The sequence below is a fragment of the Squalius cephalus genome (assembly GCF_949319135.1).
Source record: "Squalius cephalus genome assembly, chromosome: 24".
Classification (NCBI taxonomy): domain Eukaryota; kingdom Metazoa; phylum Chordata; class Actinopteri; order Cypriniformes; family Leuciscidae; genus Squalius; species Squalius cephalus.
In genome coordinates, this window is record NC_137145.1 from 8,016,099 (window position 1) to 8,032,483 (window position 16,385).

The window sequence follows — 16,385 nt, forward strand, 5'->3', positions numbered from 1 at the left end:
GAAAATTAACGGAATTAGTTACTTTTTTAGAGAGTAAAGCAACATTGTAACACGTTACTTTTAAAAGTAACTTAGCCTAACACTGCATTCTATGTCATAATTATGGCTTACTAAATAGAAATGTTGACATTTGTGATGAATTCTTAATAGATACGATAGTAAATCTTTTATACTAACCATGATTCTAAAAATTCTAACATCTAAACCTTACTTCCCTTTTTAGGCCTAACAATTCTAATACTCTGCAACATAACGTACCAAAACGTTCTGTTCTTTCTCTGTTTGTGTTATGGAAAATTCTCAAGTGCTGACCATGACAAAATCAAAAATATACTGTCTGTATTATGTCATGATATACTGAGTAATCAGTAACAGAGAGTAAAAAGATGGGGGCTTGCTTTTACCGATTCAACCAATCATATTGATAGAAGGTGGCGTGAGTTAAGTCATGAGTTAGTGACAATGATCTTATTTGTTGTGTTTGTATTTGTCCTATAAAACCTGATGTATTCTTCCTTTTGGGTGGGATTCTCTCTGAAATTTGTCTGAGATCCTCCGGCCGTGCTGCTACTTGGGGGAGATTCTCTGAGAACTGCTCTGGATCTCTCCCGGCCGGGATTAAATCATTTGAAGGACATTTGCTGAAGTCTGTCTGTTTATTATTGCTGCGAAGCAAGTTAGTTAGGGAAGCAAGTTAGTTAGGGGAACAAGTTAGTTAGGGGAACAAGTTAGGATAAGGAACTCGAAGCCAGTTGTCGACTGTAGACGCAAGAGCTAGAGTATAAAGATTATTGGGTGTCGATTGTAGACGCCCCAGATATATTTATAAAGTGTCGACCGTAGACGCTTGGGTGTCGATTGGAGACGCCCCAGGTAATTAGGTTCCAGGAAAGTAGTTAGGTTTAGGGAAAATCTACCATACATTCAAAGTGAAAATAATGGCAAAGTCAATTATGACATACTAAATCAAAATTGATAAAAAGTCAAAATTATCAGACATCATGACTTAGTTCTCTCTCTCATGTAGCTTTGGAAAGTCTGATTTGTCCTGTTGAATCGGTTCTTTCAGACGGTTCTGAATGAATAGATCCTAAAATATTCGATGATTCAAGTACGTAGCATTTCAGCCATTTTTGAATCAGTACGTCTTAGTACGACTCAGTTTAGGACACTTAGGACATTGTCTAGTTCTAAGTCATATTTAGTGAAAACTCAGGAAATTGCTAAATTCTTTATGATTTCCATTCTTAGTCCGAACAAAAAAAAAAAAAATAGACATGGATAGTGTGATTCGGTCTCCTGTCTCTTCTGGCGATTATATACAGTGCTATGCATAAGTTTAGACACCCATGCTAAAGTTGACTAAAAAGAGGAATAAAAAATCATCTTTTGGAAATTGAACTTAATGCCTTAATTAAAAAAATTAGGAAAAATCCAACCTTTAAGGACACCAATTTTCTTTGTGAATGAATAGTGTATCGTAAATAAATAAATGTTCTTCCTTAAAATACAGGGTGCATAAGTTTGGACACCCCTATGTTAAATTCCCATAGAGGCAGGCAGATTTTTATTTTTAAAGATAAGTTACTTCATGGATCCAGGATACTATGCATCCTGATAAAGTTCCCTTGGCCTTTGGAATTAAAATAGCCCCACATCATCACATAGCCTTCACCATACCTAGAGAATGGCATGGAGTACTTTCCATAAGATCATCTCTCAATGCAAATCAAACTAGCTATTAGGCTAACTGAAATAAAACCATGCCAATCTCTAGGTATGGTGAAGGCTATGTGATGATGTGGGGCTATTTTAATTCCAAAGGCCAAGGGAACTTTATCAGGATGCATAGTATCCTGGATCCATGAAGTAACTGATCTTTAAAAATAAAAATCTGCCTGCCTCTATGGGAATTTAACATAGGGGTGTCCAAACTTATGCACCCTGTATTTTAAGGAAGAACATTTATTTATTTACGATACACTATTCATTCACAAAGAAAATTGGTGTCCTTAAAGGTTGGATTTTTCCTAATTTTTTTAATTAAGGCATTAAGTTCAATTTCCAAAAGAAGATTTTTTATTCCTCTTTTTAGTCAACTTTAGCATGGGTGTCTAAACTTATGCATAGCACTGTATATGCTTGGTGATCTCTTAGAAGCTAATCTGAAACAAGTTCCTCGGGCGGTACCTTCATTCAAAATGCTATCTGTTAAGTCATCGATTGGGTAATGAGGCAGCTACTTCTGTTTCGGACACAGCCATTGTGTGATGAATACATTGGATCCCAATCTTGGTTTATTGATCTGTGAAAGTGATTCGCACTCACTTAAAATAGAGAAGCCCATCTCATCAACAGCTTGCTAACCACCACAATCTTATAAAATGGTGTGTTTGACTCTATTATGGTGTCATTCCGGTGTGTGCAAACGCTGAGCTCTGTGAGTCATGTATAGGATGCTTCAAAGAGGCTCAGAGAAAATCCCCCTCATGGGTCTAATTACGGGAGTTTTTCTGTTCAGAACCACATGCTGAGGTCTGACAGGTTCATTAGGTTTGCGCTGGGAGGGGGAGATACACTACCATGAAAAGAAAAGAAAACACTGAGGGATTAATTCTGCTCCAAATCTATTGCTCACACTGAAAAACACTGAGATACAATTTGTATCAATCTGTATTGTTCACTTCCAAACTGTAAAATACACACTGGAAATAATGTGAGCAGCCTGTGTACACAAAACTCGATCAGTTTTGCAGGTCCAGATACAAAAGTATTCCTTCTACTATTTCTGAATATCCCACAAGTGCTTGACTTGATCTTCAACTTCCAGTGTGGCTAATGAACAGGAAGTAATAGGCTCTTAGCCTTGATTTTACCTCGTGAAGCTACAGTATGTTCCAAATAGCATACTAGCAGTCTACTCTCATTTTACCTGCAGTACACAGTATGCAACTATTTTATATAAAGAGATGACCTGTAGTATCACATCTGTCAAAATGTGCAGTATACAACAGAATTTACTTAATGGAACACTGTATCTCATTATGCAATGAGCTCAACTTGACCTTTTCCATTTTTTAAAGGAATTCACCCATACATTTAAATTCTGTCATCATTTACTCACCCGCATGTTTCAAACCTCGATCTCCGTTTATCGTCGAAACACAAATGAAGATATTTTAAACGAAATCGGAGAGATTTCTGACCCTACATCGACAGCCCAGACAGCAACATAGTGTCAGCCCAGATCCACGTGGAATCCACATGACCCAGATGTGGCCCGGATCTAGGCCAACACTGTGTTGATGTCTGGGAGTCTCTCAGAGTTGAAAACTCTGATGCTTAAAGGGGGGGGGGTGAAATGCTATTTCATGCATACTGAGTTTTTTACACTGTTAAAGAGTTGGATTCCCATGCTAAACATGGACAAAGTTTCACAAATTAAATTGTACGTTTGAAGGAGTATTTCTGTGCCAAAAATTGTCCTTCCGGTTTGTCACAAGTTTCGGAAAGTTTTTTTCGAGTATGGGTCTTCGTGACGTCAGCTGGGGCGGAAATTCCTTATATGGGTCCTAAGGTCACCTCTTAGCGCGGGCGCGCGCGCACTCGTAGACCAGAGCGAGAGAGCGAAAGCAGTACGCCATCAAAGCGCTCTGCTCGGCTTTTGGGAAGTCAATGTCACCAAAGAAGTGTGTTTTTGGTTGCCAGGGCAAGACAACCCTGCACAGATTCCCAAAGAACCCAGCGTTAAGGGACCAGTGGATATGGAGTTTTTTTTCCTGAGCATCAACGGACTGTTTGTTCCCTGCATTTCGACGATGATTGTTTTACAAACAAAGCCCAGATCGACGGATTTGCAGATCGTCTAATGCTTAAGGATCGAGCAGTCGCAATGATAAAGGTTCGCGGTCGTGGTTGGAACCGGGCGGTGAGTAAAACTGCTTCAAATGTCTCTGTGTGTTGTTAGCTCGGCGCGTTAGCACAGCTTTAGCTTCGCCCACACGGCCCGCCTCCAGCCGCTCGGTTTTTTCCGGAAAGACTCGGTACAGCCTATCTTTCTTTTATAAATATAATAAAACTAAAGACTTTTTGGAGATATGAAGGATGCAATACTACTCTATAGGTACTCAAGATTAACATGAGATTGAGTGAAAATGAGCATTTCACCCCCCCCCCCCCTTTAAAAACGTTCATAAAGAGATCGTAAAATAACTCCATATATCGAGCGGTTTAATTCAAGTCTTCTGAAGAGACACGATCGCTTTATATGATGAACAGATTTAATTGAGGCTTTTATTCACTTATTAACAGCGAACATACATAGTAGTGATGGGGAGTTTGGATAATTTTACTGACTCGGACCTTTGAGTCTCGGTCAGCAAAATTAACAAATCTTTTTTAAGTAATTTCGTTCATGCAAATGTTGATCACATTTAGAATAAGAAAAAACGATAATGCAGAAAAGGCCAAGTTGTTCATACATCACGTCACATCCCCATAAGCTGAAGCTATGCAGTCTGAGAAACAGAAATGATTAGTTTACCTCTTGAGTGTTTGGGTTTGATGCCCTGTCCAAATACCCACAATTGCGGTCTTTGCACTTGACCACTTGTCTACTTAAATTACGTATTTCCTAGTGTTCAAGTAGCCGTGAAGACTGCAATTGTGTGTAGAACTTTTGATTACCCGATGGGACACAGTTATAGTCTTGCAAAAAATGCAAGTGTTTACAGAGCTTTTTTTAAAAAATATTATTTTCAATACTTAAAAAAAAAAATGTTGGGGCACGTGAGTTCCTGAACATAATGCATGATGTTAAATGTTTAGCCTCAAATAACACTTGGGAGTGAATGGTACCATAGATTTTGAAGCCCAAAAAAGCTCTAACCCGATGCATGACGTACTGACTAACGCGGAAGTGCAGAGGATAAAGAAAAACAAAACACTGGTCACGAATTAGAAGTCTAAAACAATAATTTTTAAAGAGAAATGTTGGAGGATTTCAATATAAGAGAAGAGGAGCTTGAGTTTGTTGCCCAGCCCTATTTGTTTAAACGGCACGAGGCGTCTACTCTCACCTAAGCTTACATCCTATGTCGGGTCAGAGGTCACTCCGTTCCTCTGGAACTCGACTCGCGTACGGCCTTTACCGGAAGCCAGGGAAAATAATTTATAAAGTTATAAATATGCATATTTTTCTTACAAAAACGCATTGTTTCGCTTCAGAAGGACTTAATTAACACCCTGGAGCCATATGGATTACTTTTATGATGGATGGATGCACTTTTTTGGGCTTCAGAATCTAAGGTAGCCTACCATTCACTCCCATTGCTTGGAAGAGCCAGATTTAAAAATATATATATAACTCAGATTGTTTGGCTGAGAAAAGAAAGCCATATACACCTATGGCTTGAGGGTGAGTCAATTATGGGATCATTTTAATTTTGGGGTAAACTATTCTTTTAATTTAGCATGCATTCTCAACTGAGGAACTCTGCCAGGTTTTCTTGATTGTGATGCCATCAGTGTTGTGTTGCTGACATCTGTGTTTCTGAGGGAGATCAGAATTCAGCACACTGCGGCTTTATTTATGACGGTTGTTAATAACAGCTGAGCGAGACCGTCTATAAACATGTGCCAGCGACGCTTAATTTGTTGCGCACTTCATACGAAGATGGAGAATATAGTTGTCACAATGACTAACGTGTCCCCCCCCCATTACCCACCGAGCTGATATAGCACTAGAAAACCAATTTCTGTCCAAGTGCTCCAGGAAGGGCGACTGTCTCCAGCTCGTCACTGAAAGCCTCTGAATCAATACGGCAATTTAAGAGAGTTGCCCGCGCTCTTGGAAGGCCGTGCGGGAATTCACTCTTCAAACGACTGACTGAGAGGTACAGTACTACGGCGGTCCAGGGGGGCTCAACAAACGTGAAATGGCAAACAAAAGATGAAAACAATGCAATTAATTGAGTTTAATTAAGTTAGAGTCCGTAATCCTAAAGTCCGGAAGAGAATTAACATTAGGAAGAGTGACCATACAATAGACCAATTTATATGCATTTAAAGATAATTCTGATGTGTTATAGCTTAGCTTCCTGTGTTGCAAACAATTTTCATGTCGCTAATACAACACTTTTGTGTTGCCACCACAAAAAAAGCTATTATTTCCACTCTGTTGTTTCCACTCTATTATTTCCACTCTGTTGCACCAATTTGTGGCTTATTTCTGTTGCACTTTGTGTTATGGACTATTTGTGTTGTGGTTTAGATTAGTTGCATTGTGGACTATTTGTTACTTTTGTTTGCATTGCTAATTTTCTGCTGTTACCCCCTGGGCCACCATAGCTGAGGAGAAGAACACGGACAAGAAAAGGAAAGTTATGTTTCCTATCAGGAGGATGTGTGGTTCTACTTTCATTGTGTTCCTGCTGAGCTCTCTGCCTCTCATTTAAGTATGATTTCCAAAACCAAATGTTTCTTGTAGGCATATTCATCCAGATGATCCGATAAACGGTGATTCTGTCTTTGCTTTGATTAAAGCAATAGTTCACCCTAAATGAAAATCATTTACTCACCCTCGTTTCATTCCAAACCCTGTATGACATTCTTTGTACTGTGCAACATAAAAGGAGAAATGTTGAAGGTTTGTAACGATATAAATGGGGTGAATTATTAATTGAAGTTCTCAGGAATCCCATCTCTGTTTAGATATTAAGCTGTTCATTTCCACCGTTCATCATCACACGCTCGGATCCCTTTATATCCCACAGCAAAATGACAAGCGTTAACCAAACTGCCAGATTCGTTAGGGGATCAACCTTTTATTAGTCGACAGGATTATCATGGAAAATCTTTTCTGGAGTGTCACAACTGTGAGCACTCTGTCAAAGAAAAGGGGGAAAAAAGGTATGAAAAAAAAAACATTTGTAAATGAGTATAGTGAGGACAATAGATTTATCTAATCAAATATAGTGAAATATCATCTCAATTCTTCATCACAACTCTCCCTGCCAGACAGTTTGGTGCAGAGCGGCTACAATAACAACTGCCACCATACGCCCATAATCATATAGAACTGCTTGTGGTTCTTTATTAATATTATCATAATTGTTATTCTTTTAGGGGATCTCTTTAGATTGTCTCAGTTTTCCCTGTAGTGCAGCATCTCTGCAATGCAGCAAAAATAAATCTAATGAAGACAAGAGAGAGCGTGCCCTAGAAGACACCTTTCTAGTGCACTACATAGGGGGTGAAAGAGTCACACCGTCAGTGCAGTAGGTGATCCAATCGCCCCCCATGCAGTGTGCTATATCAACCCTTGCTTCCACTGCAGCTGATTTACACCTGAATCTGTCGTTTCATTCGCTCCGGCTCTCAGGAGCTCACGTCATGGGTGAGATACAGTACAGTAGAAAGCAAACGTGGTTCATGGATTTTCATATTGCACCATTAGAGAATGGAACACAAATAATTATCAATCAAGACTTGCTTTTCTAGGTTAAACAAGATATGTGCAAACATGACTAAAGGACTTTATTAATCAAATCAAAAAATTTCCCTGTAATACCCACAAATAAAAAAAAAATCTCATTTTATATATATATTTTTTTATATATTTATACTCATAAGAATACGAAATCTTCACATTTGATTATTTTTGTAGTCAAAAGATTCTGGGCTGGACCCACGGTCATTATTCATACTGTCATCTTCTTAAATCGGTTCGTTCTCATGCACTCCCAGGAAACGGTGACAACTTTGGACCAATGGAAATCACTCTCACGCTTTATCTCAAACTAATTACACAAAGAAATTTCAGTAAAAAAGAAAAAATTAAAATGGGTTCCCAGTCATTAGTTTGTGCACACTAACTGCTAAAATAAGTAAATTAGTAAATCGTCATAGTCATCGTAATTATTAATAATAATAAAATCATTTTGGCAATCTCTTGGTGTGGAGTCGTCTTTAAGAAGTGAATTCACTGTTTAAAAAAGCTTAAAATAAAGAAACTGTTAGGAGTAGAAGTGGAAATATATATACAACCGCGCATGAAGAGTTCGCTTTTTGCTCTTGCTGTTTTATTTTTGTCCGGTCTTTGTTATACCAGTGTGTAGGACTTTGCGTAGGGATTGTTGTTCTGTTTTAAGTGTCCTCTGGAGTCCAGCAGTGATTCCTGGGAGGTGCTGATTTTGGCAGCCTGTGCCAAGTCTGTTCCGGCCTCTCTCTGCGGAAGCGTGGAGGCTGTGCCCGGCTGCCACTGCTGCACGTCCCTGCTGGTCGGCACCTCCATTGGCGTGGGCTCCAGCAGGCCGGGGCGCTTCAGTGAACGGGTCTTCTGCGGCTCCAAACAGGCCTGGCCCATCGCCGCCTCACGGGACGTTCCCGACACACCCCGGTTCAAAAGAAAGTCCATCCGCAGGTACGGAGGCAGGTGGACGAGCTCCCCTCCTGCAAGAAAAAGAAACTTTTTCAATGTTTCAAAAGGCAATTGAACTTTGATTGCATATTTCGGTCACACTTTAGATTAGGGTCCAATTCTCACTATTAACTAAGACTTTAAAAACGACGACTTTTGCCTCAGTAAACTCCTAATTACTGCTTATTAATAGTTAGTAAGGTAGTTGTTAAGTTTAGGTATTGGGTAGGATTAGGGATGTAGAATATGGTCATGCACTTATAAAATGTTTTAGAAGTACTAATAAACAGCTAATATCCTAGTAATATGCATGCTAATAAGCAACCAGTTAATAGTGAGAATTGGACCCTAAATTAAAGTGTTACCCATTTGTGATTTCATTGGTTTTATTAAATAAAATGTATTGCACAAGAAATGTCTTTCTACCCTATAGGAGCTTGTCACTTGTGCCTGTGCCCAAAATGTCATACTACCTAATACATTTGGTTTGAATCTTACTTTGTGACCATTCTACATAGGATGAATATGGGTAGTATGAATGCAATCGGTTGTTTGCATATGACGTCGCGTTATTGCGTTGCCATGGCGCGAAATGCAGATGGAGGGCAGGAAGTGATTTGCTACATTTAGGAAGCACTATAACAAACTCAAAATGCCGATGTTTTGCGTCGTTTATGGTTGCTCAAACTGATCAAACCGAGAAACCATGAGGAGTTTTTATCGTATACCAAAAGTTGTTGTTCATAAGGGGGAAAAATGCAAGAAATTGACCGAAAAACGCCAGAAAAAATGGCTTGCAAACCTACGTCTGCGGTCGGGAATCGGAAAATGCCCGTGTGTGCAGTGATCACTTCATTAAAGGTCAGTTAATACAACTTATGTGGCTATGTTTGTGTAACGTACCAGTTTCCGAACTTTGTAAAGTCAAAGTAATTGTTTCTTCTTTTCTTTGAGTTTGTAAGTTAACTTACCCCTGTAACTGAAGACAAACGCGTAACGTTAGCAAAGCTACCTACAAAGTGTTTTGAGGGTGCAGCCTTCAGTGGTTTAGTGGTGTTTCGGCGGACCTTTGAGAGTGGTTAACCTAATAACGTAAGTAAACCTAATAAGTAAACAGCCGTAAAAGTAACGTCGAGAAGCGCCGCAGCGTTGAATGGTTGTTAGGGTTAACGTTATTAAAATAGAATGACAGCCTCGATGACAGGCAAATCTTTCAATTCAGTTGAAAAATCACTCCTCTTCATAACGCAAGGATCACATCCAACATATGTTTAGATTTTTTGTCTTTATCTTTCTCTTGTAATAGCGTCTAAAGTAGGACAGTACAGACTTTCCTCCATCTCGTCCATTCCGCTCTTCACTTCCTGCCCTCCATTTGAATTTCGCGTGTCATCACAATCACGTGACTGCAAACCACCTATTCTGACCTATGATTCTGACGTGTAGTCACTGTCATGTGACCTACAACTCCTCTCACTTGGCTTCATGGGATAGTAAACTGCCCATCAAATGCACAGTCCAGAATCATGGCAGAAGGAGTAGCTCATCCGGCTACTTTTCGTCTATAGTTTTTCTGAATATTACGAATTCGGACTCTTTTGTCGTACTGTTTTTCGCATACTGTATACTATGAAGGTAGGCATATTCAGATGCAGTGTTGATGTTCTTTAGCATCTTGCAGCATGAGCACCTCGTTTATAAGACATTCCCTGCTGAAAAATACACTTTAAACCTGGATCCCAAAACCCCTCTAAAACCAGCCAGCAGACTGTCCAAACCAGACTGGGAGACTAGCTTATGCTGGTTTAAGATTTTTTTTCAGCAGGGTAGGGTCAAAGTACAAGAAGAATACTCTCTTTACCTGAGAAATTCTACTCACAATAGACATTGAACAGAGTCTGATGCTAGCATTTCACTAATCTAAACACATAATACTCTAATAAGCATAAAGTAGAAACAAATATTGTGTAAACAAATCCATTTTTGTTAGCAATATTATGATGCATTCTGGGATTGCCTCATCCAAAAAGAATTCTGCCCTAGATTTTTGGATATGTCCTAAGGTGCAGTCACATTAACCATTGCTCAGTGAAATTTCATGGGCGAAATCCAGACATTTCATTAGGAATCAGAAGTTTAAAAAGTTCCCAACACTTGTGTTCAAGTTCATCACATGACTTTGCTGCGTTCACTGACAGAAAGATGCCTAGCTTGAGAGTGATTTCTATGTGAGCTGTGCTTCATTAATTGCTACACTATTAACAATGGACCTTTTTGTCAGCAAAATCTAACCAAAAGTTTGCTAATATGACCACACCATTAGAAGGCAGCATTATTTCGCTTTTGGGAGAATATAATTACTTAAAATGCTGCTCCTAAATACTAGCTTATTTTGCCTAGATTATTAAGAACAGGGGTGCCCAACCCTGCTCCTGCCGATCGACTGTCCTGCACAGTTCATCCCCAACCCTAATCAAACACACCTGAAGCAACCAATTAAGGTCTACAGGATCACTTGAAAATTAAAGGCAGATGTGTTCGATTAGGGTTGAAAATGAACTGTGCAGGACAGTCGATCGGCAGGAGCAGGATTGGGCACCCCTGATTAAGAACATCCCCAATTGGGAAGAATAGAGTTTAGAGTCATTGCCTCGCACCAGTGGTCTCACCTGGTCTGTGGGCCTTGGGTACGGCCATGTTTATCACCCTGCAGACGTCCTGTGGTTTGGGAGGTGAGGCAGTGAACCTGCAGATGCCTGATTCTGACGGTGTACTGGATGTTAGACTGTCCGTGTAATCATTGGTGCCGGCGGTCATCTGCTCGGAGGATGTGTCCGAGATGAAACACTCTGTGATGGTGAACTTGGCGTGTCGTAGTTGTTCCTCCATCTTGGCATGTTCATAGGCTCTGGCCAGCTCCTCGTACGTAGAAGACGCGCTCTCAGTGGAGACCATGCTGCTGCGAGCCCGGTCTGAACACAACGGGTCACAACTCATCAACAACAATACTTCTAACATGTAGCTTTGCTGTCATATCAATGTGATCATTTAATAATGCTAATTTTTATTATTATTATGAAGTTTCCATTCAGAAGAAATAAGGACAGGGATAGGCTATCGTTCAAAAGTTTGGGGCTGGTAAGATTTTTTTCATGTTTTTAAAATAAATATATATTTTTTTATATTAATATATTTCAAAATGTAATTTATTCCAGAGAATTCAGAATCATTACTCCAGTCATGATCCTTCAGAAGTCATTCTGTATGCTGATTTGGAGCTCAAGAATCATTTCTTATTATTATCAATGTTGAAAACAGTTGTGCTGTTAATATGTTTGAAAACTGCAATATATTTTTTCAGTATTCTTTGATGAATAGAAAGTTCAAAAGAGCTTTTGTTACATTATTAATGTTGTTGCTGTCAAATTTGATCGATTTAATGTGTACGTACTGAATAAAAGTATTAATTTCTTTAAAAAAAAGAATGGTAGTGTATTTCAATAAAATGCAGCAGTGGTAAAGTTTGATTAATTTTCCACATAATACTCTATAAACCAGTCTGTTAAAATGAATCTGTTCAAAACTGATTCAATAATCGTCAAAAGCGTCAAATAATAATGAATGTCCCTTAATGCCATTGTATATGTTTTAAAGTGTTTTAGGTATAGGAATATATTGCTTTTTTCTTTGTATTTTTATATTCAGGCATACAAAAATAATATCATTCTTCATTTTGTTCACCATTTTTAAAACATAAACATTGATATATATACTGAATATTGTAAAAATGCTGATAAGTTAATATAAAATGATAATGGTAACACTTGAGTTTAAGGTCCAATTCTTACTATTATCTATGCATATAACATATTACTAGGATATTGCCTGTTTATTAGTACTTATAAAGCACATATTAATGCCTTATTCTGCATGACTATATTCTACATCTCTAATCTTACCCAATACCTAAATTTAACAACTACCATACTAACTATTAATAAGCAGTAATTTGTAATTAATAGTTAGTTTATAGTGAGAATTGGACATTAAACTAAAGTGACCAATATAATTTATATTACAAACATTAAAATATATAATACAAAACTATAATATAAAAAACAAATTAGCTAAAGTATCCAGCTGTAAAGATGGGTTGATATATTATATACATATAAAGATGTACATGTATTTTCCAGTGTAGCAGACTGACCAGTGTCCTGTGATGGACTGACACTATAGCTGTCGCTTTCCTTGTCCACCGATCCAGCCACTCTGGGAGTTCCCAGCCTCCAGTCCGTGCTGAGAGTGTGGACGGAGACAGGGGGGTGAGGGCGATTCAGTGTCCACTGACTGGCGTAGCGATTACGGGCAGCAGGACCAGCTTTAGCTGTGCGGCGAGAGGTGGGATCTGAGGACGGGTTCCAAAACACTCAGTTAAACAGCGTAATCAAATATATTCACATATTATTTATGTGTTAAGAAGGGTCTCTTACTCGACAGACTGCTCTTACTCGTCCCAGGTCGGACGTCAGAGACGTCCACCAGCGGGCCGGTGGCCTGCGACAGAGACTGATAGTGGACGGAGTGCGTGACAGTGGCCGATTTCTGTTTGGCAGTTTCTCCGAAATCGTTATCGGTCAACAGCACCGTTGATCTGTCGTCTAAGAGGGAAGGGAGATATGGAACTATTAGAGGCTCCTAGTATCACTGTTTCTCATATAAATGTTCAGGTTTGAATATGGTTCAGTGAACACGACTCACCCACTGTTTCCATGGTGTCTCTCTCTTCGATGAGCAGCTGCGCTCGGGGAATGTCGATGTGCATGCGGAGGGTCTGCTGTTGTTTGTTCATGGTGTCTGAAGGCCTTGTGTTCTTACTGGAGAAAAACACAAACAAGCCTGTGAATAACATCTCTGCTTTCACAAGGTCAGTATGACATATGACATGCCAAAGTAATAGTTCATCGTTTGCTCACCCACCTATATGGTTTCTTTCTTCTGTGGAACACAAAATACGATATTTTGAAGAATTTCCAAGCTGCAGTTTTCATCAAATATAAGAGTATGGCAACCAAGGGCTGTCAAATTTGAAAAAGAATCCTTAAAATCTTCTAAAGGAACAGCTTTTTGTGGTTTATTCATCACACAAATATACTTATATTGTCTACAATATTCTTAAGAACCGTTTCAGAAGAATTTGAATATAATGAGATGTACTTTATGGTTTCATAAAATGTGGATAGAGTTTGATTCATTTGTGCTTAATATTCTTTAGAATGGTCTGTTACAATGAATCTGTTCAAAACACTGATTCTATTGTATGAATTCAGAAGATTTGGAATATAATGAGGAACGAGTTTGATTCATTTACACATAATATTCTTTAGAATTGTCCATTAAAGTGAATATTTTCTTCCTATTTTATGGCTTGAGAAGATCTGGAACCTAGTGAGTCATATGAACTATTTTTATGATGCTTTTAATAATTTCGGATCATTATATTGTTATTGCATGGAAAAGAGCAGCTCTGAGATTCTTCAAAATACCTTACTTTCTGTTGCAAAGAAGAAAAAACATCATTCAAAATTGAAAATCATCGATGTGTTTACCTCATAAGCATTTCAGCCAAACTTTTTGCATCTGTGGAAGAAACAATAAGCTTTATTAACGTACACTGAAAATGGAAGTGCTATTGAGTCATATAAAACAGGCTGATATGAGTACAATCTCAAATGGCAACATATGCTGTCTGTATTTACGCCTACGAATCTACACCTTCTGTTTGAAAACACTGATCTGTAGCTAAGAGCTGTGAAAAGCATCTGACCCCTGAGCCGCTTCAGCCTCTGCTCTCTCCTCCTCCTCCTCAGCACCATCAGCAGGACGAAGAGCAGCACCATTCCCACCAAGATGCATGAGATCGTCACCATCATCTTTATCCCCTTGTTGCCTGGTTCCGTAATCGGGTCATTCACCGGAGTATTCACCAGTGGAGGAATGGTGCCTTTCGCAAACAGATTCAATACTTAACTTTAAAGCGAAAACACATTTTTGATTATTATTTTAAAGATGACCTACTGTATTATGCCTTGGTTTTTTATGCTTGAATCTTCAAAAAACACATTCTTTTTCACATATTGCAGCACCTCACTTTACAGTCTGTGTGTAAAGCTATGGGCTGCGTTTCCCAAAAGCATCGTAAGCTTAAGTAGATCGTAGAACAATTGTCACCAATGGTCTTTACGATCAACTTAGGCTTACAATGCTTTTGGGAAACGCAGCTCCTGTCTCTGTGAAGCCCCCCCTTCCGAAAAGCGCAGTGTGCTCTGATTGGTCAGCTGGATTAGTGTGTTGTGATTGGTCAACCAATTCGAGAGTGTTTCGGAAATGTAATGCCCCTTACCATAACCGCATTTGATCCTGGGTGGAAAAAACAGCTAGTCTCTTAGACATGTCGACAACACCCTATAATGCAACTCAACCAGGCCTCATCCCCTTTTTTGTGTGTATGCATTGGGCAGGAATTATTTAAATAAGGAATTTTGTGATGTGTTCTTTCCAAGATGAAAACTCCAAACTACAATTAATGCGTTTGAGGGAGTTCAAGAACAGTGCACACAGATATAGTGAATAACCGTAGACCTTTTTCATGCTCAAACAGCAACATTACACACTAAAAAAAGTTGAAAGCGAAAAAAAAATCACAATAGGTCATCTTTAAAGGTGCAAAGAGTGATTGATCAAACTTCACTTACTACCATCGTAGTTCAGAGTAGCAAATTTGACTCGTTTCTCAGCCAGTCCGGCACTGTTGTACACCTTCATCTGCAGTTCGTACCATGTGGCTTCCTGCAGGTCCAGCAGGTTGTAGCTCTTCGTAAGAGACGTGCGCTTCGCTTTGGTCCACACGGGGCTGTCCAACGGACGGTATTCCAGAGTGAAGGAAGTGATTGGACAGCCACCATCATTCCAGCCAATCAGGTTGAGTTTGACGCACGTGCCGTTAATGCTAGTGAACAGCTCCTGCTCTTTGGAGTACTGTGGCTCTGTGAAGGGTAAAGAAGATGAATGGTGTTTGTGATCATCATACGTTCTGGCAAGGTAGTTATAAACAAAACTTCTTCCAGTAACGTTAAAGGAGAACTCCGGTCAATTTTAACATTGAGCTCATTTTTTTGTACATTTGGAGTGCTGTCAATACAGAGAACAACGACAAAAATCGGTGTTGCCTACACCGAGTTATTCTATTTTTAAAATTTGCACCCTGTTGACTTCAATGGGGCAAGTACTAAACCTGCTTTTAGCCTCTTAACATCCTTGATGTGTCATTACAAGTGCACAGAAAATGTGAGTGATTCCTTCTGAGTGAACACGGGTGAATCTGACTGCAGTAGATGTGAAAGATATGTATAAAAATGATGTTATTTAAGCCAGCGCAAATACCTGTATTTACATCCTGTTTTTCGGTTGAAGTCCACAGTAGTCGATTGCAGAGTTCACACGCATAGGTTTAATACCTATGATCACACGCGTGAACTCGGCAATCGACTACTTTGGACTTCAACCGAAAAACAGGATGTAAACAAAGGTATTTGCGCTGGCTTAAATAACATCATTTTTATACATATCTTTCACATCTACTGCAGTCAGACTCACTCGTGTTCACTCAGAAGGAATCACTCACATTTTCTGTGCACTTGTAATGACACATCAAGGATGTTAAGAGGCTAAAAGCAGGTTTAGTACTTGCCCCATTGAAGTCAACAGGGTGCAAATTTTAAAAATAGAATAACTCGGTGTAGGCAACACCGATTTTTGTCGTTGTTCTCTGTATTGACAGCACTCCAAATGTACAAAAAAATGAGCTCAATGTTAAAATTGACCGGAGTTCTCCTTTAATAGAATGTTCGTTCAAAGTTATCGGGTCTTTAACAACGTTCTCAAAATATTAGCAGAAAAAACTATA

The 16,385-nt window shown here is 39.1% G+C and overlaps 1 protein-coding gene across 1 annotated transcript in view; it reads right to left on the minus strand.

Annotated features, from left to right (window-relative positions):
• Nucleotides 1-7,671: 7,671 nt before the first annotated feature.
• The window catches only part of dscama (Down syndrome cell adhesion molecule a), a 79,040-nt gene continuing 70,326 nt past the window's right edge, over nt 7,672-16,385 (minus strand). The window contains exons 26-33 of the mRNA XM_079861783.1: nt 15,175-15,465; nt 14,247-14,423; nt 14,029-14,059; nt 13,181-13,296; nt 12,913-13,080; nt 12,630-12,827; nt 11,089-11,391; nt 7,672-8,451 (exon numbers count right to left, since the gene is read on the minus strand). Coding sequence (XP_079717909.1) covers nt 8,102-8,451; nt 11,089-11,391; nt 12,630-12,827; nt 12,913-13,080; nt 13,181-13,296; nt 14,029-14,059; nt 14,247-14,423; nt 15,175-15,465 — 1,634 coding nt within the window. The 3' untranslated portion in view covers nt 7,672-8,101. The remainder of the gene's footprint in view (nt 8,452-11,088; nt 11,392-12,629; nt 12,828-12,912; nt 13,081-13,180; nt 13,297-14,028; nt 14,060-14,246; nt 14,424-15,174; nt 15,466-16,385) is intronic.